Source organism: Giraffa tippelskirchi, chromosome X, assembly GCF_054371585.1.
Source record: "Giraffa tippelskirchi isolate mGirTip1 chromosome X, T2T-mGirTip1v1.2.pri, whole genome shotgun sequence".
Taxonomy (NCBI): Eukaryota; Metazoa; Chordata; class Mammalia; order Artiodactyla; family Giraffidae; genus Giraffa; species Giraffa tippelskirchi.
In genome coordinates this window covers 112,469,931-112,492,131 of record NC_137289.1, presented here as the reverse complement: position 1 = coordinate 112,492,131, position 22,201 = coordinate 112,469,931, and the positions used below count along the sequence as shown (strand labels likewise).

At 40.6% G+C, this 22,201-nt stretch overlaps 1 protein-coding gene and 1 non-coding gene across 2 annotated transcripts in view; both read left to right on the top strand.

Moving 5' to 3' along the window:
* The first annotated feature begins 4,580 nt into the window (after positions 1–4,580).
* The window catches only part of OTC (ornithine transcarbamylase), a 77,008-nt gene continuing 59,387 nt past the window's right edge, over positions 4,581–22,201 (top strand). Inside the window, exon 1 of the mRNA XM_081565128.1 lies at positions 4,581–4,657. Coding sequence (XP_081421254.1) covers positions 4,581–4,657 — 77 coding nt within the window. The remainder of the gene's footprint in view (positions 4,658–22,201) is intronic.
* TRNAS-UGA (transfer RNA serine (anticodon UGA)) lies at positions 5,258–5,330 on the top strand. The gene has a single exon. It is a non-coding gene; the product is annotated as a tRNA-Ser (tRNA).

Genomic DNA, 22,201 nt, shown 5'->3' with positions numbered 1-22,201 from the left:
AGGAGCTACCCCGGGCCAGAGCATATGACACTTACAAGCTCTAAATGTCAGGAAATGATTTTTATATCCGTAATGGTGACATTTAGTTATTTGGAATTTTAGACCAAGTGTGACAGAATACACTTGAAATCCTGGAGTCTATTTAACTTCTCCATCTCTCTTCCCTTACCATCCACCCAACTGTCCTGATAGGTGGATTCTAAACCCTAAATCTCTCTTGCATCCATCTCTAGTTTTCTATTTCCACAGCCCTACTATGTTCTCAGGCCTTTGTTATTCTATTTATTTACCTTTACTTGGAGGATAATTGCTTTTCAATGTTGTGTTGGTTTCTGCTGTACAACAAGGCAAATCAGTCATAACTATACACACACACACACACACACACACACACGTGTGTGTGTGTGTGTGTGTATCCTGTCTGTCTTGAGCCTCCCTCCAACCCCCTCAATCCCATCTCTCTAGGTCATCACAGGACATCAGGGGCTGGGCTCCCTGTGTTATACAGCAGCTTCCCACTAGCTATCTATTTATACATAGTAGTGTATATATGCCAATGCTACTTTCTCAATTAGTCCCACACAATAACCTCTCTTTGTCCCCATTTTCTCCCCACTGTACTTCTTACACAGTGCTGCTGGATTAAAGCTTTCAAAACACAATGCAGACAATGGCATATGTCCCCCTGTTTGCCCCAGCTCTAAAACTTTAATAATCTTCCTCTGACTATAGATTAAATTCTTAATTCCATAATCTGGATTTCAAGGCCCTCAAAAATCTGGTTCCATTATTCCTTTCCAGTCTTGAGAGAATCCTCCTTTCTGGGTGGGAGTTGTCAGCTCACAATGACTTGCAAGAGCCAGTCTTACACCTCTCTTCCCAACTCTGTGTTCAGTGATGTCACTTTGTAGCTTGAAGCTGTCCGTGGTGGGAACATTTATACCACACAAATTGGTCAATGCCACAAGTCAGAACTTTTCTTCTTTTTTGAAGAGCTGGTTATTAAATATTTACCAGCATACCACCAGGTACAGGGTAACCAGGACCAGACCTGAGAGTGTTTGAAATGGTATAGGATACAAAGATGTTGACACTGAAAGCCCAAATCAGAGATAGGAGGGCCCCGGGGAAACGACGAAGAAGCAGAGCACTGAAAAACTGTTAAGAAGGTAGCCCTGGGCAAAGACTGGGTTCCCATAGAAGCACATATTGAGAAAAGGATTTGGGTTCAAGTGGTTTATTTGGGAGACGATCCCAGGAAGCACTGGTAGGGGATGGAGGGAAGTAAGATAGTGAACGGAAGGCAGTTAATAGAGGGTAAATCGACAGGCAGGTGACTCCTGTGGGTGATCAGGGCTTAGTCCCACTGGGGACCTATGGAAGAGCATGTAAAACATGCCTCATGGCTGCCCACACAGGACTGAGGAGTATGAGGACTTTATCCTCAGCCAGACAGCTGTGGGCCTATGCATTAAGAAGTGACAGGGGACTTCCCTGGTGGTCCAGTGGTTAAGACTCTGTGCTTCCCCTGAAGGAGGCCCGGGTTCAATCCTTGGCCTAGAATCTAAGATACCTGCATGCTGAACATTAAAACCAGAATTTAAAAAAAAAAGAGGGGGCGGGTATGCTTCCCCAACAACAAAAGTCATCACCCCCTCAGCATGATCTCTGTCCTAGGAGACTCTTACAAATGATTTCTTTTAACCTTATTTCTATGCCAGTATTATTATTGTATGCCAGTGTTATCCTAACCAGTTGCTGTTTTATGCATTTTACGTAATAAATTTCATCTGAAGTAATGCTTAATCCCAAACAATGATACTATGGATGAAAATTTCAAGTAGAAGAAGAAAACTTTTGGGGGCAGGAAGGATTTTGTACCTGAAATCACACCATTATTATTATGGTGTCATTAATAATATGTATCAATAAATGTAATCACAATAATAATCATTTATGGGAAAAAAGACAATAGAAAAATAGTGTATTCCAATTACAGACTTATTCTCTATTTCCTTCATTTTGAATGAAATATTATGTCAGGAAATTTAAAAAAGAATTGGCAGGTATGTAGGGGAAGACCGAATACCAAGGGGATGCAAAGAGGACATGGATGCTCATGGTTTTGTGTTTTTCATAGTGGGCCTGGCGGTGGCCGGGCTTCATTTAAATGGTCAAGGATACAGTGGATCCACTCCCCTAATTCTTGTTACCCCACACACCCTATTTGTTCCTTTGGGTCTATCTTTTGTCGCCCCCCTCCAGTTTTGACAATTGCCTAATTCATTCCAATTCATCAAGGATCAGTGCTTCTTCCTCCAGGAACCCCACCTAATCCCCAACCACCAGTAATGGAAGATGGATGAGGGACCCTCCAAGCTGGAGGTCCCAAAGGGCCTGAAGCAAGGGCACAAGGGATAAGCCCTACCCTCTTGGTGAGGATGCATGAGGTCAGGGGACAGAGACAGAAGCTGTGCTCTGGAGTCATTCCAAATGGTGAACTCCCTGTGGGAAGGGACTCATCGTTCCTGGTTATCACTGTATCCCTCAGAGCCCGCCCAGCACAGAGCCCTGGCCTACTGGTGGTGGTGGCAAAGGAGAGGGAGTGAATGAAGGGCTGGGTGAACCAAGGAACTAGGTCAGGAGCCAAAGCCGGCAGTTGAAGTGGAATTAGAGGAGTCATGGGGGTGGTCCATAACAGCGCCTGGACGAATTCTGAGGACTGACGGCAAACTCTGTATGCTGTCTTTCTACCTGTGACCCAAATGTTCATTGAGATAGCTTGTCTTTTGGGATTCAGTGAAATGACCTTTACGCTCATTGCACTTGTGGTACAGCACCTCTCTTCCGGTCTCTCTGGGGGTTAAGTGGAGGGTAAGCGTTTCTTAGTCCTTTCGGGGAGACTGAACTCCTACCTGCACAGAAAGATGAGGGTTTGTGAGTCACTTTGGCATCTCAGCAGTGCTGCCCACGTTCTCTGCCATGTGGCATGGCAGACTACGTGGTTTCTCCCCGAGCTTTGTTCAGATGAATTGTTTGTGTGGGTAGCATCCTTGACTGAAGAGGTGGGCTTTACATTAGCACGCACTTGAGTGTGGTTTGTCCACGTCTCTTCGTGTCTCCCTGCAAGCATCCAGTTTCCTTCCCTGTATTAGGTAGATCAAATTTGTTTGCTAAAAGCTCTCCAACAAGAGGCCAGTTTTGTCGCTTCAACAACGCTTTTAAAGTGATCTTTTCAAACGGAGCTGCCATCTCGTCTCCCACGTGGCGCATTCACTATCTGCTTTCTCACCACCACCACCTCCACCCCCTCCCCGCCCCGCCTCTGCAAACAGTCTGCCTGGAATAGTCTTTCCAGAACAGAAGATGTGGCAGAGCTTTGGAGATTTCGGTCTTTTCCTCTCTATCCCACCTCATTCTCTGTGAGTAGAAGGGAATCGTGTCAATAAATTTACCTGCTATTAATTATGACATCACATCACAACCCTCCCTACCCTTGAAGTGGCCATAGTTGGTTTTAAAATGACACTATTTTTATTTGCATTCCACAAACATCAAGCATTTACCTTTCCCTCTTACTCTGCATCCCACCCTCCCCCGCTCAGATTTCTCCCTTCTCTGTGATGAGGTTGCACTTTACCTGGACGTCTCCAAGAAGGCATCCCCTATAGGCATCTATTATGGGTATTTATTTACAGATTTATGACTTTTACCAAATTCTAAAGTCTGCAAAGACGAGATCATCTTCCTTCCCTGAAATTCCAGTCTCGCCCAGTATCCACCACAGAACAGATTTTGAAAACATCCGATCTACAACTATGGATGAATGAATGTGAACCTCTGGATGGCCCCTTAGTGGTCCAGAGAGGCTGCAAGGGGAGGAACATTTGGTACCCCATCTCCTCACTTATGCAGATGATGGGTTTCTGCAGGAATTACTAGGCAGCTCCTTACTTATTATGCAAGGCACAATGGGAGCTGCAGGCTTGAGATCTTTTTACTCCATCTCCAGCCCCCCTCCAGCTTTTTTGCCACCCCTCCCAAAAAAAATACCTTCCAGGGCACGTCTTTCTGTTTGTTTCTGTGGATAGGCTGAGGCTTAGAGGGAGGAAAGTGCTATCACTGGAAATACTCAGGGATGTCATGTCTACATCTGGGGTTTTGCATTGCCAATTCACATTTTCTGAATAAGTTATTTCTATGTACCTTTGCAGCAGCCAGCCCTGCAGTCTCTTGCATATATTATATGCTCAATGAGTACTTGTTAATTGATTTGGTACAAGTATGTGACAGCATAAATATATTATGAAAAATGAGAAGTCTGAGCACCAAAAGTGTTAAGACTCCCCCTCACCCAAAAAATACACAATAGTGGAGCTTGGCTTAAAGTTCAAATGCTCCTGGACCCTGCCCTGCAATATCTCTAGCCAGGGGAACTTGATAAGGTAGTTGAAGGGCAATATTACCTTTGCTCTCTCACTGTGATCAAAAGCACTCTTAGCTTTCAGGTGGACCCCACTGGCTACCTTGGTGCAGCATTTTCAACAGCACAGAATCACCCTTTACACGATCAAAAGAAGATGCTGTTTAATCTAAGGACCCTGTTGAACAATGCAGCTCTTAGAAATGGTCACAATTTCGTGGTTCGAAATTTTCGGTAAGTGATGGCCAGAGATTCGAGTCTGATTTAGGAGCCGTGGTGATAAATGAAGTTCTATTCTGCAGAGGAGTGCCACCTCCTAAAGCCGCTTTCCACTATATTGTTTCTGTTATAGTGCCAGGTTCTATCCTTATTGGAGACAGCTGTCTCCAATTCCAGCTGAGCTTTCTTTTCTCAATCCCCTGTAATCAAATTTCATGGGGTGCTAGGGGCTGGGGTTGGGATGGGAGGACTGTGGCAGGTATAACAGACTAAATGTTGTTGACAACTTCCATGTGTGTACATTCTAAAGGAGCAAGTGGCTGAAGGAAATGAGAGAAACTAATTTCCATGGGGCCTTCCGCTTGTATTTAGGTTTGCCTGAAAACAATATATCATTCTAGAGCATGGGGATTGATTCATTCTTTAAAAAAAACAGACCCCAAAAGAATGACTAGATAAATACTTTCAAGCTGCTGGAAAGGAGCCTTGTATGTGATGATGATAATGATATTTTTAAAAGAAAATCTAAATTTGAAATTGATTTCTGAATTTTTTGTTAGCATGTGAAAGGAGGCTGTCTCCAATGAATTCATTACAAAGCTTCATCCTGGGACTTCCCTGGAGGTCCAGTGGCTAAGACTCTGCGCTTGAAATGCAGGGGGTCCAGGTTCAATCCCTGGCCAGGGAACTAAGATCCTGCATACCTCAACTAAGACATGGTGCAGCCAAATAAATAAAAATAAATGTTTAAGGAAAAAAAGCTACATCATGCTCAGAATTAGTCAATTGGCCATGCACACAGTCAAAGGCAGTGTGGAGCCTGTCCCCCGGGAAAGGAGACAGGGGTGATGGGTTAATCAGAGAAGGAATGGTATCAAATTTGGACATTGTTCCCAGAAGACTTTTGGAGTAGTTGCCTGTTAACAATCAGAATTTTCCCAGTGCCTCTTGACAACCTAAACCAACCTCAAAATGACCTCAATGACTTCCTAAAGTTAGAAGCTTCTAGTCTGAAATTTTCTCCCACTGTTAGGAAATGGCCCTGGGCCTCCCTTCTCTGGGCCACCTGACAGCTCTGGACTCTCTGGACTCTATGTTTAGCACCACTCAGAAGCCAGAACGACATAGTAAATGATACTGTAAATTACACCCATAGAATTAGATGCAGTTGGGACCTCAGAGCTATGGAATAATGCCTTCTCTTATTTTAGAGATAAGGCAAATGAGGTCCAGAGAGATAATGAGGTATACTAGTTAGTGTCAGAGCTAGACAATAGAAGCCAGAGGAAAGCTCAGGTTTAGAGTCTAAAGAACTGGGTTCAAGGCCTGTCACAACCACTCATTGGCTATATGACCTTGAGCAAGCTACTAAACTTTTCTTTGATGTTGCTTCACTTACAAAATGAGAGAAAGTGTAATACATGTTCTGCCTACATCACAGGGTGGTTCAATTATTTATTTAATACATAGTTATTGAGTGCCTACTTTGTGCCATGCCCTAAGGAAGGTGTTGGAGATACAGTGATAAATAAGATAAAAAGTTATTTCATTCCAGACACACGAATTCACAGTCTAGCAGTAATCTGTAAGATAATTTGTATGGAAACTGTAAAGTGACAGGCAAGTGTTCATTATTTTATCATTCCATCCCACTGAGTTACATCTATTAAGAGTGTGATGAAATTTTATTCCATACTTTTTTTTAACAAAGACTCATCACTGAACTAGAAATATCAACTGAATGAATAACCAAAGCTTGGAGAGTAAATTTATACTTTTCTTTGAAAATCACAGTGATGATTGTTTTTTTTTTACCACTGAAAGTGAAAGTGTTAGTCACTCAGTCGTGTTTGACTCTTTGTGACCTCATGGACTGTAGCCCGCCAGGCTCCTCTGTCCATGGAATTCTCCAGGCAAGATACTGGAGTGGGTTGCCATGCCCTTCTCCAGGAGATCTTCCTGACCCAGGGATAGAACCCGTGTCTGTTATGTCTCTTGCATTGGCAGTTGGCTTCTTTACCATCTGAGCCACCAAGGAAGCCCCCCTTTTAACATTATTACAGGTTAAATTTTTGCTAGTAAAGCCTCTTCCAAGTATTTAGGCAGGAAATTTCCTGGTGGTTCAGTGGTTAAGACTCCACACTTCCATTGCAGGGGGCACAGGTTTGATCCCTGGTTCGGGAACTAAGATCCCACATGCCACACAGCGCAGCCAAAACCAAAAGTAAGAAACAAATATTTAGACACTTTTGGGTATTTATTAACATTCTATTGTCTATATCCAGTAGCCAGACTATGACTCTGAAAATCCTGGCTAGCTGTCTCTCACAGTGAGTGGGGGCTGAGGCAAAAGTAGGACTGCTGCTGCTGCTGCATCGCTTCAGTCATGTCTGACTCTGTGCAACCCCATAGATGGCAGCCCACCAGGCTCTGCCATCCCTGGGATTCTCCAGGCAAGAACACTGGAGTGGGTTTCCATTTCCTTCTCCAATGTATGAAAGTGAAAAATGAAAGTGAAGTTGCTCAGTGATGTCCAACTCTTAGCGACACCATGGACTGTAGCCTACCAGACTCCTCCATCCATGGGATTTTCCAGGCAAGAGTACTGGAGTGGGTTGCCATTGCCTTCTCCAAAAAGTAAGACTAAATCAGCTCAAATCCATACTGGCTATTTGAAAATACGAAAGCCTTGAATCACCCATGTTATTAGAAACTATAGAGAATGAGTCTCTGTTGAAAAATGACTTAACATGGAAATGCTGTAATTTTCCTGTGGTGTGAGTATTTTTCTTTCTTACTCTTTTAATGAGCCACATTACCAGTTAGATGAATTCAGACTTGCTGATCTCTGGTAATACCTAGTGGAGCTTCCCAGGTGGCACTAATGGTGAAGAACCCGCTTGCCAATGCAGAAGACATAAGAGACACAGGTTCGATCCCTGGGTCAGGAAGATCCCCTGGAGGTGGGCATGGCAACCCATTCCAGTGTTCTTGCCTGGAGAATTCCATGGACAGAGGAACCTGATGGTCTACAGTCCATAGGGTCGCAAAGAGTTGGACAGAACTGAAACGACTTAGCAAGCACTCAATAATACCTACAGTCTTTGATGACCCATTAACAACAGAGAATATCTTCCTGTCATCTCCACCTATATGGTATTTTTACTTTGATTTTCAGCCTTCTTCAGAGATTCGGGTTCTTTTTCAACCCCTCCACCCACCCCCTACCCATCTCTCTTGGAATGGTGGAGGGTCCCTGCTATGAAATATACCACATGAGTTTAGCACTAGAGAGTAGTAGGAAATGCGTGGTTAGGGTTTGGCAATGCTACAAAGTAGGGGCTTCACAGTTTTGAAGTGAGCAGCCATATGGCCATGGACATGATAAAATAACCACTTGAGTGAGGCTGAATCCATCTACAGTTCCCAGATCAGTCATTTTTAGTCAATTTTCTTTTCTTTATTTCCTTTTTTTTTTACAAAATTAATAGGATCAGACACCAAGACTGCCGAAAACACCCAAATCCATAGGCTTTTCATCTCACAAACAAGGCTCGAGAGCCTGGCTGTGTTTGGATAATAGCCAGTATTCTATGATTTGTTGCCTATTATGGGAAACAGAGCTTTTAAAGAAACCACTAAAAAAATATCTTTCTTTATCAGAGAAGACCCATTTGTAAGTGCAGTTCAATTTCATCTCACAAATAGAAATTTCTTCAGAGAATATTGAGCTAAGCCACCCAATTCTGTGGAGGTTATGGATTGGAGCCAGAGGTGACTGGTTTTCAGGTATTTCATTCCAGACCTCTCTAAGGGCTTACAGAACTCATTAAGTTCCCTTCATCCCACACACATGCCCATCTGCACACACGTGGACACACAGACTCAGACACAGCCATTACAGGCCATCCATGCTCTCATGTCGTGGAGAGAAAACAGTCCTCTTTGATTATTCACATTTTCCTTCATAACTGAAAATAAATGCCTTTTAAAAACATATGTCTTGACTTCAGAAAACTCTGCAAGGCAAGAGACCAAGAAAGGATGGGGTCGTGATGTTTCCCTTGGCCAAGAGTAGAATTGGGGTTTTATTTCTAGTTTGTTATTTTTAGTAATTTGGTGATTTAACCAAGATAAAAGAAGGAGAGGTGGCCACAGATTTTCAACAGTTTCTGGTTTCCAGCCCTTTAGTAGTAAGTCTACATGAAGCTAATCCTTATCCCAGTCTTCAATTTTCAGATGAGGGCTAATTTTGAAGTTTTAGAATACTGACAATCTAAGTTAGCTTTGATATCCTTTATTCACCCAGTTATCAGTAGTAATTTATACTGCATACAAGCATGTGGCAACAGTGAGAAAGGCTGCAAGTATATTTTATTAATAAATTATCATTATGTTTAATAATAGAGAAATTTGGAAACAATTTGTGCTTTGATTTTCCAGATCAATTAGATCATATTCAAGGGTTTTGTGAAAAAAGAATCACTCTCCCTGGCATGCATTGCAATATGCAATGCATATTTTTTTTCTGAGATGGAAACAATGGGATGAAATGAAAGTTCAGCCACTGAGAATTCAGATGGCTCCAGTGTGGCCTGTGGGAAATCTTGTATATATGAACTTCATGAGTGTTGTGGAAGACAAAGACATGAAGGATCACTGATTTGCAGTTCATTTTCTTACTTTTTCAAATGAGGATTTAAAGCCAAAAATGGAAAATGATCATCCCAAGGTCATAGTCAAACTAGGACTCGAATTTGAGTATTTAAAACCACTGCTCTTTTCATTCCATTGCTTGATGACTTTGATCCTTCCAAACTCATCAAACTGGACAATCTACCCTTATTCAATATCCCCCCTCTTTTTTTAAAGTTAAGCCAAAATATCTCAGTAAAGAAGGAAAAAAAACAAGAAATTTTGCCTTTGTATCAGTCTGTAATGTTAAAGAAACCAAAAAATCTCTGCCATATCATCCATTGGCCCTCTGTTATGCCTCCAGAAGCTAAAGTCTTTATCTCAAATTCTCCATGGGGATCAAAATATCATTTAACACTGAGTTTTTTCCTACTCTGGCAAAGTCTGTTTCTGACTGACCACATTTTACTCAAATTCAGCACTTTCTCTTCCAACAAAATACAGTTATACAAGGGAACACATCCAGGTCTTCCCCCATACTCCAAACAATTTACTAGAGTTGGAAAATCCTCTCTAGCAATGAAAGGTTTCATTCTGCCAATAGAAAATTCTCTTCCATTTTTTAGCTAGGAAGATATTTGGGTAAAGCTAACACAAGGGTCTACTATTACCTTGGCCTAACTTCTTAGCATTCAGTGATCTAGGGTTGAAAAACCTCTGTAATTATTTTTGAAGGGATAAAAGTAATGTAATGAATGAGTCTTGCCTGTTTTCAAAAGCTCTGGCTTTAACCCGATTGCCATGACAGTTTTGAGGGAAAAATCTATACATGCTTCTCATTGTTTTCTCCAATACTATATCCTCCCTGTTATGTGTTGGCTGAAGAATGATAATGTGGTTTAGGTCTGGTTTACCGAGGAGACACACTCGAGTACAAAGAGACCAAGCATTTTATGGGAACACTGAAATAGTGACTCTGGCCTTGGTTTGGGTACTCATGAACCAGACTGGGCTGCTTCCAACTGAAGCACAGGGTCTCTATGAGAACTTAAAAGCCATTTAGGTCAGCAGTTTTATCTGGCTAACTAGAATGTGGGTTTATCACCAGAAAGCAAGAAATGCTTAACACGAACAAGAAAAAAAAGGAGGGTGCCTGTAATGGAGGCATTTTAACATGGTACAGGTGTGGAGGTTTTCAATTTTCCTCTAATTTTTAAGTAGCTTAGGAAAGAGGCATGGCAACTCCATTTTGGAGCCAAGGGGAGGTCTATGAAGAGACAGTAAACAGGATAGGAATTTAAACTGGAACCATTGTGTTTGCTTTCCTTCCAGTGATAAACTGTCCTGGTTAGCTCTTGATATCTATGAAAAACAGTTCTTTTTCCCAAGCCAACATTTCCTGCCCCACCTCCTGGATAGAACTGAGAAAATATGGTGGCTGCTCTAATGGTTTTTCAATGGTGTAAGCATTATGACCCCCTTAAGCAGGTGAGATATAACTTTTTTTTTTAATAAATTTATTTATTTTAGTTGGGGGCTAATTACTTTACAATATTATAATAGTTTTTGCCATACATTGACATGAATCAGCCATGGGTTTACATGTGTTCCCCTTCCTGGACCCCCCACCCACCTCCCTCCCCATCCCATCCCTCTGGGTCATCCCACTGCCCCGGCCCTGAGCCAGCAATCCCACTGCTGGGCATACACATCGAGGAAACCAGAATTGAAAGAGACGCGTGTACCCCGATGTTCATCGCAGCACTGTTTACAACAGCCAGGACATGGAAGCAACCTAGATGTCCATCAGCAGACGAATGGATAATGAAGCTGTGGTACATATACACAATGGAATATTACTCAGCCATTAAAAAAATACATTTGAATCGGTTCTACTGAGATGGATGAAACTGGAGCCCATTATACAGAGTGAAGTAAGCCAGAAAGAAAAACACCAATACAGTATACTAATGCATATATATGGAATTTGAAAGATGGTAACGATAACCCTATATGCGAGACAGAATAAGAGACACAGATGCATAGAACAATCTTATGGACTCTGAGGGAGAAGGTGAGGGTGGGACGTTCTGGGAGAATAGCATTGAAACATGTATATTATCATATGTGAAACAGAACACCATTCCATGTTCAATGCATGAGATATAACTTTTAAGAAATTTTCCAGTTAATCCCTCAAACCCTGTCAGGCTGGTATGACAGATGGACAGGATCTACTACTGCTCCAATCTTTTTGTCCCCAAGAACCCTGGGAACTTATTCTGTCCAAAAGGGGTTCATGGAGAGAGGTAACCAAAATACTGGTATAGTTCATTATTAATATATTTTGGATTTGACCCTCATGGTGCTATGGACAAAAACTCATCCACCAGGTACTCTGACCAGTTTTCTAGTTTTTGCACTTGTCTCAGGCTACTATCTGTAGGATTCAAGGTTATAATGTGCTTTTTTTGGTTTCATGTGTGTATGTTCAACTATTCTTCCCAGTAGTGCAAATACTGTAGAACCTTAGGGAATTTCAACTTTAGCAACATACCAGGCCACAATTAATTCTCCTCCATGACTCTTAGGCCTTGTGTTTAGCCTGGACCACAGCCCACACTTGCTCTTGCCTTAACATTAATTCTTTCTGGGGTGGGGCACTTTTGGTATCCTTTTTGGTCATCAGACTTCAGTCATGGCCTTAAAAATCCATCATGGCGAATCTCTCTAAATTCATGCCCAGAAATCTGCTGAATTTCTTATACAAATTGATTTACTTCTACCTCATTCAATCATTCATTTACTTAAGAAATATTTATTGAATGCCTACTATATTCCAGGCATTGCAAGCAGCACTGGGATATATTAATGAATAAAACAGGCAGGACCTCTGACATCGTGGATCATGTAATTTAACGGGAAGATTAAAAGTCAGCAGTGAACAGGGATTTCCCTGGTGGCCCAATGGTTGAGAATCCGCCTTCCAATGCAGCGAACTTGGGTTCAGTCCCTGGTTGGGGAACTAAGATTCCATATGCTGCAGGGCAACTAAGCCCAGGCACCACAACTACTGAGCCCGAATGCCACAGCTAGAGAGAAGCCTGCATGCCACAACAGATCCCATGTGCTGTGACTAAAACTTTATGCAGGCAAAAATAAATAAATAAATAAATATTTTTAAAAAAGTCCTTAAAAAAAAAAGTAAGCAGTGGACAGACACAAATATATTGGGTTGGCCAGAAAGTTCCTTCTGGTTTTCTAACCTAAACAAACTTTCTGGCCAACCCGCTGTATTAAAAGTTGTGATAGGTGTTTTGAGGAAAATGAAGGCAAAGCAGAGATTACTTGCTACAATCAGGCAAGGAATCTCATAGGAGGTGGTATTTAAGCCCCCAGCCTAAGGATGAGAAAGAGAGCTTGATAGCTGTGGGGAGAGTGTTGTGGACAGAAGGAGTAGCATGTGAAAGGAAGCCTATGATGGGAATGTATCTGGAGTACAAACAGTCGTTCCTTTGTATGGTCCCCACACTCAGGAATTTTAATTACCACAGTTTAGTAAATAACACCAGTCGCCCAAGTACACAGTTCAAATTTCAGTTGCCATGGGACATTAATTGGGTTTAGTTGCCTAAAGTAAAAATTTCATTGCTGGCCTTTCAGTTCACAAATCACTGTGTACATAACAGATGCACTTCATGATTGGTGACCAATCACATCACTTCTTTCAAAGTCTGTTGCTGATTGCTCACTGTGCAGCTGTTACCCAGTTCACCTACAGACATTAAAGAGTATAGTTGTTCTGTCTTCTCTTCTTCCAGTGATAAGCCCATGTGACATTTTAATAAAAAATGGATAATTAAAAGACAGAGTTTTCTGAAAGAGGTGAAAATGCAGCAGACAAAGAAAAAATGATAACATTGACAAGTTAAATGTGAATGCAAATGTATTTATAGAAGAAATAGCTGACTGTGGGGTTGTTGACCCTGCTACTATTTGAGAGGTTCTAGCTATTTAGCTAGAGAAACTTAGTGAAGACAAACTTATTGACATAAACGATTCCAGTGGTGTGACCAAAAGTATGAAGATATTACAGAGGAAGTGATACCAGTAAAACATTTCACACCACTAAAGGAATTGTCAGGATTTCCCTGGTGGTTAGGTGGTTAAGACTGTGCTCCCAATGCAGGGGGTCCAGGTTCAATTCTTGGTCAAGGAACTAGATCCCATGTGCTGCAACTAGAAGATTCCACATGCCATAACTAAGACACAGAACAGCCAAATAATAAATATTTAAAGAATTAAAGGAATTCTCAGAGGGATTTCACAATATTAAGAGTTCAGAGGATAAAATGTTGGAAGTTGATTCAAACTTAGAAGTACAACAATTGACCAAAGCACAACAAACGTGATAAGAAGACAGCATACACTGTTCAAACTATCTGATAATTTTTATAAAGAAATAAAACACTGTAATTCTTGATGTTTCTGATGTTTTAAATGACAATGTACTAAATATATATCAGGTTTACTCTTTTTTTTCATCTCCTTAAGCCTTTATAACTGACTAGAAAAGAGTATGTAATGTTTTGCCAAAAAAACTTAAGTCACAGAACAATTGTGATTTCCCCCATTGATTATTAAGGTTGTTTTACACGGCTTCAGATTTAATAGTTATTGACAGTCCCTCACTGCTGTGCAAAGCCAGAACTGTTTTTTTTAATAGCTTATCTGCTAAGATTTATTGGTTTATTGGAGGTGTGATTCCACATTAACAAGAAGGAGGGCAACATTATCAGCTGCCGCCCTGTGGAGACTAGAGGTACAAAGAGGTATTCTTCTGATCTCTTGTGGTCTTAGGAAAAGAATTTGAAATAAGGCTTCTGTCACTATATAAATTTGAAAATCAAAGGTCTGGACAAGAAGGGAATATTCGAGCAGGATGTTGATGTCTTCTATTTTTTAAACTCAAATCTGTCAATGGAGAAGTAAAAAGAGCCTCTCACAACACAATCCCAAAAGCAGAATATCAGCTCTAACTCTAACCCTACCTCCAATTTAGAAATTTCTTGAAGTTTGTAAGGACAAATTTGAGAAAGCTTCAGAGACCTTTTACCTTTTCCAATCTATTTTCTGTTTGGGCAATAAAGACCTGGAAGTTGAAGCTCTTTTGAAGCAGCTAAAGGTGTTCCTGGCCCTCCTCCTTCACCATTATTTTGCTATTTCCTTTCATGGAAAGGAGGGAGAAAAATTAGTTCAGTTCAGTCACTCAGTCGTGTCCGACTCTTTGCGATCCCATGAACCGCAGCACGCCAGGCCTCCCAATCCATCACCAACTCCCAGAATCCACCCAGACCCATATCCATTGAGTCGGTGATGCCATCCAACTATCTCATCCTCCGTCGTCCCCTTCTCCTCCTGCCCTCAATCTTTCCCAGCATCAGGGTCTTTTCAAATCAGTCAGCTCTTCGAATCAGGTGGCCAAAGTACTGGAGTTTCAGTTTCAACATCAGTCCTTCCAATGAACACCCAGGACTGATCTCCTTTAGGATGGACTAGTTGGATCTCCTTGCAGTCCAAGGGACTCTCAAGAGTCTTCTCCAACGCCACAGTTCAAATGCATCAATTCTTCAGCACTCAGCTTTCTTTATAGTCCAGCTCTCACATCCATACAAGACTAATGGAGAAACCATAGCCTTGACTAGATGGACCTTTGTTGACAAAGTAATGTCTCTGCTTTTTAATATGCTATCTAGATTGGTCATAACTTTCCCTCCAAGGAGTAAGCGTCTTTTAATTTCATGGCTGCAATCACCATCTGCAGTGATTTTGGAGTGCAGAAAAATAAAGTCACCCTCTATTTCCACTGTTTCCCCATCTATTTGCCATGAAGTGATGGGACCAGATGCCATGATCTTAGTTTTCTGAATGTTGAGCTTTAAGCCAAGTTTTTCACTCTCCTCTTTCACTTTCATCAAGAGGCCCTTTAGTTCCTCTTCACTTTCTGCCATAAGGGTGGTGTCATCTGCATATCTGAGGTTATTGATATTTCTCCTGGCAATCTTGATTCCAGCTTGTGCTTCCTCCAGCCCAGCGTTTCTCATGATGTACTCTGCATATAAGTTAAATAAGCAGGGTGACAATATACAGCCTTGACACACTCCTTTTCCTATTTGGAACCAGTCTATTGTTCCATGTCCAGTTCTAACTGTTGCTTCCTGACCTGCATACAGGTTTCTCAAGAGGCAGGTCAGGTGGTCTGGTATTCCCATCTCCTTCAGAATTTTCCACAGTTTATTGTGATCCACACATTCAAAGGCTTTGGCATAGTCAGTAAAGCAGAAATAGATGTTTCTCTGAAACACTCTTGCTATTTCAATGATCCAGCAGATGTTGGCAATTTGATCTCTGGTTCCTCTGCCTTTTGTAAAACCAGCATGAACATCTGGAAGTTCACGGTGCACGTATTGCTGAAGCCTGGCTTGGAGAATTTTGAGCATTACTTTACTAGTGTGTGAGTTGAGTTTAATTGTGTGGTAGTTTGAGCATTCTTTGGCATTGCCTTTCTTTGGGACTGGAATGAAAATTGACCTTTTCCAGTCCTGTGGCCACTGCTGAGTTTTCCAAATTTGCTGACATATTGAGTGCAACACTTTTACAGCATCATCTTTTAGGATTTGAAATAGCTCAATCAGTGCTCTGCAAAATTTCCATTTCCTTTTCATTTCCAATTATTTTTCTCTGAGATTCAACCACACCACCACAATTCTAAAATCTGTGATATGCATTCAATGAAGCATATAGTCCTGTGAGTATTTAGAGCCGAATAAATGCCACTTTCACTTTTCACTTTCATGCATTAGAGAAGGAAACGGCAACCCACTCCAGTGTGCTTGCCTGGAGAATCTCATGGACGGTGGAGCCTGGTGGGCTGCCGTGATGGGGTCGTACAGAGTCGGACATGACTGAAGCGACTTAGCAGCAGCAGCAAATGCCACAAGGGCTTCTCAGGTGGCTCAGACAGTAAAGAATCCACCTGCAATGTTGGAGACCTGTATTCAGTCCCTGGGTTGGGAAGATCCCCTGGAGGAGGGCATGGCAACCCATTCTAGTATTCTTGCCTGGAGAATCCCCCTCGACAAAGGAGCCTGGTGGGCTACACTCTATGGAGTCACAAAGAGTTGGACATGACTGAGCAACTAAGCACACAAATATAACAAAACCCTATAGGGGCTGAAAGTGAGAGAGGATACTGAATCCCTTAAGTGTTGGAGTTTGGCAACTCAGCTTTTGTGGGCTCCAATATAGCCAGGATTCAGAGCTTGAACTCTAGGGAATTAAGAAAGGCCTGAAAATTAGCTCATGGTTTGTTTTTCCTGGTTTGGATGGATGCAAATTCAACAACTATAGTGATATTTCCCAAATGTCTTGAATCTAGGGAGTGCGGCTTTCCAGGAAAGTTTTTTTCTTCCCCTTTTAAGATAATATCAGGTGACATCTTAACTCATGGAATATTAATGTGTTATTGTAAGACATAGAGTCAAGAAAGTTTATCTTCTGTGATTTTATGTTGTTTGGACCTTATTCCAGAAGAAATAATATTATCAAAGCTGCCCTAAATGTTGTTGACTTAAAAAAAATGCACAACATGAGAGTTGCGAGTTAAGTTTTATTGGGGGCAAAATAAGGTGGGAACTGCAGCGTGGGAGAGAACACCTCAGATAGCTCTAAGATACTGCCCAAAGAGACAGTGGGGAAGGCCTGTATGTATGACATTTTGGTGAAGGGGAAGTACATGCAATCAAGCACATATTTTTCCAGAAGGTTTCTACTAGTCTTGGGAAGCTTTTGCTAGTCATGAAGAACAGTCATCACTGTGGAGGATTTTAGTGCTTTTCTAAATATGGGGAGATACAGGAATTGGGCTCATAAAATTAGCTCCTGAATATATCTAACTATCTAAAGATCTGTCCTGCCAGCTTTTCCTCTGAGCACAGAGTGCCTCATTCCTGCTCTCCACCCTGAACTCCTTTCATGGAGTGTTGAAGGTCAGCAGCTACAGTAGCTCATGATTTAGTCCTTGTAGAGGTAGATGGTAAGTGCCCATGGCAAGTGCCTATTTGTAGTTGACAGTGTGAATTGGGAAAGATTAAGCTGCCATGCCTCCATCCCAAGCCAGACATGTTAAACCTGTTTAGAGATCCCTAGAAGGATCCAACTGACAGAGAAAAATGCATGAATATCAGACAAAGGATTTACTTCTCAACAATATCAGTACTTGTATATTCCAAGCACTAATTAGTACTAGATAGTATCACTAGTTAATATTATCAGAGCCAAACATAAAACCAACATACACACATAAAATTAAATTTCCTGAGTAATTGCCATGTCTCTAAAGTTATCAAATTGTTTTCTGCTACTACCCAGATCTTGGACACAATTTTGTAAGCTTTTTACTAGGGTTCCAGTAAAAGGAAGAAAATGAATATCTATTCTAGGAACTTCTTTAGCTATTTTTTTGGTATACTTACAAATTTATTTTTAAAATATCTGAATCTTATTCTACACTTCAGAATTTTTACTTCTTTCTCTTTATGTTTTGTTATGTGCATAATCTATTAGGATAGTAATACATATAAGTAAGTAAACATACACTGTAGATCCATCTTCAAAAGTTTTTAATGTTTTGCATCTGTAATAAAAAAATGGAGACAATTGATTTAAAGAAATTTCCATCTGAAGAGTGTTTGAATCATATATTTTTAAAAGTTGAAGACAACAGTAGGTCTTAGGAATGTTGAGCAAAATTTTAATGCACATATAAGCTGAAAAATTTAATCTTTATTAGAGTTGAATATATCATAAGATCTTGTATTGAATCTACCAATTAATCATTAGCCAGCTAACCCACAAACCCTCCATTTTTATGGAAGCCCCTTTCCTTACAAATTAGAATCTCTGAAGAGCTTTTCTTTTCTTTTAAATCAGTTTATCTATTTTTTAACTTTACAATATTATACTTGTTTTGCCATACATTGACATGAATCCACCATGGGTGTACATGTTTTCCCCTTAGAGAAACCCCCTCCCACCTCCCTCCCCATCCCATCCCTCCGGGTCATCCCAGTGAACCAGCCCTGAGCACCCTATATCATGCATTGAACCTGGACTGGTGATTCGTTTCACATATGATAATTTACATGCTTCAATGCCATTCTCCCATATCATCCTGCCCTCGTCCTCTCCCAGAGAGTCCATAATACTGTTCTATTTGTCTGTGTCTCTTTTGATGTCTCACATACAGGGTTATCTTTACTGATTAACTAAATACCATATATATGAGTTAGTATACTGTATTGGTGTTTTTCTTTCTGGCTTACTTAACGCTGTATAATAGGCTCCAGTTTCATCTACCTCATTAGAACTGATTCAAATGTATTCTTTTTAATGGCTGCGTAATATTCCTTTGTATATATGTACCACAGCTTCCTTATCCATTCGTCTGCTGATGGGCATCTAGGATGCTTCCATGTCCTGGCTATTATAAACAGTGCTGCGATGAACATTGGGGTCACGTGTCTCTTTCAATTCTGGTTTCCTCAGTGTGTATGCCCAGCAGTGGGATTACTGGGTCATATGGCAGTTCTATTTCCAGTTTTTTGAGGAATCTCCACACTGTTCTCCATAGTGGCTGTACTAGTTTGCATTCCCACCAACAGTGTAAGAGAGTTCCCTTTTCTCCACACCCTCTCCAGCATTTATTGCTTGTAGACTTTTCGATAGCAGCCATTCTGACTGGCGTGAAATGGTACCTCATTGCGGTTTTGATTTGCATTTCTCTGATAATGAGTGATGTTGAGCATCTTTTCATGTGTTTGTTTGCCATCTGTATGTTGTCTTTGGAGAAGTGTCTGTTTAGTTCTTTGGCCCACTTTTTGAATGGGTCGTTTATTTTTCTGGAATTGAACTGCAGGAGATGCTTGTGTATTTTTGAGATTAATTGTTTGTCCGTTGCTTCTTTTGCTATTATTTTCTCCCATTCTGAAGGCTGTCTTTTCACCTTGCTTATAGTTCCCTCTGTTGTGCAAAAGCTTTTAATTTTAATTAGGTCCCATTTGTTTATTTTTGCTTTTATTTCCAATAGTCTGGGAGGTGGGTCATAGAGGATCCTGCTGTGGTTTATGTCGGAGAGTGTTTTTCCTATGTTTTCCTCTAGGAGTTTTATAGTTTCTGGTCTTACGTTTAGATCTTTAATCCATTTTGAGTTTATTTTTGTGTATGGTGTTAGAAAGTGTTCTAGTTTCATTCTTTTACAAGTGGTTGACCAGTTTTCCCAGCACCACTTGTTAAAGAGATTCAGCACCACTTGTTAAAGAGATTGTCTTTTCTCCATTGTATATTTTTGCCTCTTTGTCACAGATAAGGTGCCCATAGGCGCACGGATTTATCTCTGGGTTTTCTATTTTGATCCATTGATCTATATTTCTGTCCTTGTGCCAGTACCATACTGTCTTGATGACTGTGGCTTTGTAGTAGAGCCTGAAGTCAGGCAGGTTGATTCCTCCAGTTCCATTCTTCTTTCCCAAGATTGCTTTGGCTATTCGAGGTTTTTTGTATTTCCATACAAATTGTGAAATTATTTGTTCTAGTTCTCTGAAGAATACCATTGGTAGCTTGATAGGGATTGCATTGAATCTGTAGATTGCTTTGGGTAGTATACTCATTTTCACTATATTGATTCTTCTGATCCATGAACATGGTATATTTCTCCATCTATTTGTGTCCTCTTTGATTTCTTTCACCAGTGTTTTTATAGTTTTCTATATATAGGTCTTTTGTTCCTTTAGGTAGATATATTCCTAAGCATTTTATTCTTTTCGTTGTGATGCTGAATGGAATTGTTTCCTTAATTTCTCTTTCTGTTTTCCCGCTGTTAGTGTATAGGACGGAGAAGGCAATGGCACCCCACCAGTACTCTTGCCTGGAAAATCCCATGGATGGAGGAGCCTGGTAGGCTGCAGTCCATGGGGTTGCTAAGAGTTGGACACGACTGAGCGACTTCACTCCCACTTTTCACTTTCACGCATTGGAGAAGGAAATGGCAACCCACTCCAGTGTTCTTGCCTGGAGAATCCCAGGGATGGCGGAGCCTGGCGGGCTTACGTCTATGGGGTCACACAAATTCAGACACGACTGAGGTGACTTAGCAGTAGCAGCAGCAGTGTATAGGAATGCAAGGGATTTCTGTGTGTTAATTTTATATCCTGCAACTTTACTATATTCATTGATTAGCTCTAGTAAATTTCTGGTGGAGTCTTTAGGGTTTTCTATGTAGAGGATCATGTCATCTGCAAACAGTGAGAGTTTTACTACTTCTTTTCCAATCTGGATTCCTTTTATTTCTTTTTCTGCTCTGATTGCTGTGGCCAAAACTTCCAAAACTATGTTGAATAGTAGTGGTGACAGTGGGCACCCTTGTCTTGTTCCTGACTTTAGGGGAAATGCTTTCAGTTTTTCACCATTTAGGATAATGTTTGCTGTGGGTTTGTCATATATAGCTTTTATTATGTTGAGGTATGTTCCTTCTATTCCTGCTTTTTGGAGGGTTTTTATCATAAATGGATGTTGAATTTTGTCAAAGGCTTTCTCTGCATCTATTGAGATAATCATATGGTTTTTATTTTTCAATTTGCTTATGTGGTGTATTACATTGATTGATTTGCAGATATTGAAGAATCCTTGCATTCCTGGTATAAAGCCCACTTGGTCATGATGTATGATATTTTTAATATGTTGTTGGATTCTGTTTGCTAGAATTTTATTAAGGATTTTTGCATCTATATTCATCAGTGATATTGGCCTGTAGTTTTCTTTTTTTGTAGCATCTTTATCAGGTTTTGGTATTAGGGTGATGGTGGCCTCATAGAATGAGTTTGGAAGTTTACCTTCCTCTGCAATTTTCTGGAAGAGTTCAAGTAGGATAGGTGTTAGCTCTTCTCTAAATTTTTGGTAGAATTCAGCTGTGAAGCCGTCTGGTCCTGGGCTTTGGTTTGCTAGACGATTTCTGATTACAGTTTCAATTTCTGTGCTTGCGATCAGTCTGTTGAGATTTTCTATTTCTTCCTGGTTCAGTTTTGGGAAGTCGTACTTTTCTAAAAATGTATCCATTTCTTCCAAGTTGTCCATTTTATTTGCATATAGTTGCTGATAAGAGTCTCTTATGGTCCTTTGTATTTCTGTGTTCTCTGCTGTGATCTCTCCATTTTCATTTCTAATTTTGTTGATTTGATTCTTCTCCCTTTGTTTCTTGATGAGCCTGGCTAATGGCTTGTCAATTTTATTTATCTTCTCAAAGAACCAGCTTTTGGCTTTGTTGATTTTTGCTATGGTCTCTTTTGTTTCTTTTGCATTTATTTCTGCCCTAGTTTTTAAGATTTCTTTCCTTATACTAACCCTGGGGTTCTTCATTTCTTCCTTTTCTAGTTGCTTTATGTTATTATTAGGTTATTTATTTGACTTTTTTCTTGTTTCTTCAGGTGAGCCTGTATTGCTATGAATCTTCCCGTTAGCACTGCTTTTACTGTGTCCCATAGGCTTTGGATTGTTGTGTTTTCATTTTCATGCATATTTCTATGCATATTTTGATTTCTTTTTTGATTTCTTCTGTGATTTGTTGGTTATTCAGCAGTGTGTTGTTCAGCCTCCATATGTTGGAGTTTTTAATAGTTTTTCTCCTGTAATTGACATCTAATCTTACTGCATTGTGGTCAGAAAGATGCTTGGAATGATTTCAATTATTTTGAATTTATCAAGACTAGATTTATGTCCGGGGATGTGATCTATTCTGGAGAAGGTTCCGTGTGCGCTTGAGAAAAAGGTGAAATTCATTGTTTTGAGGTGAAATGACCTATAGATATCAAT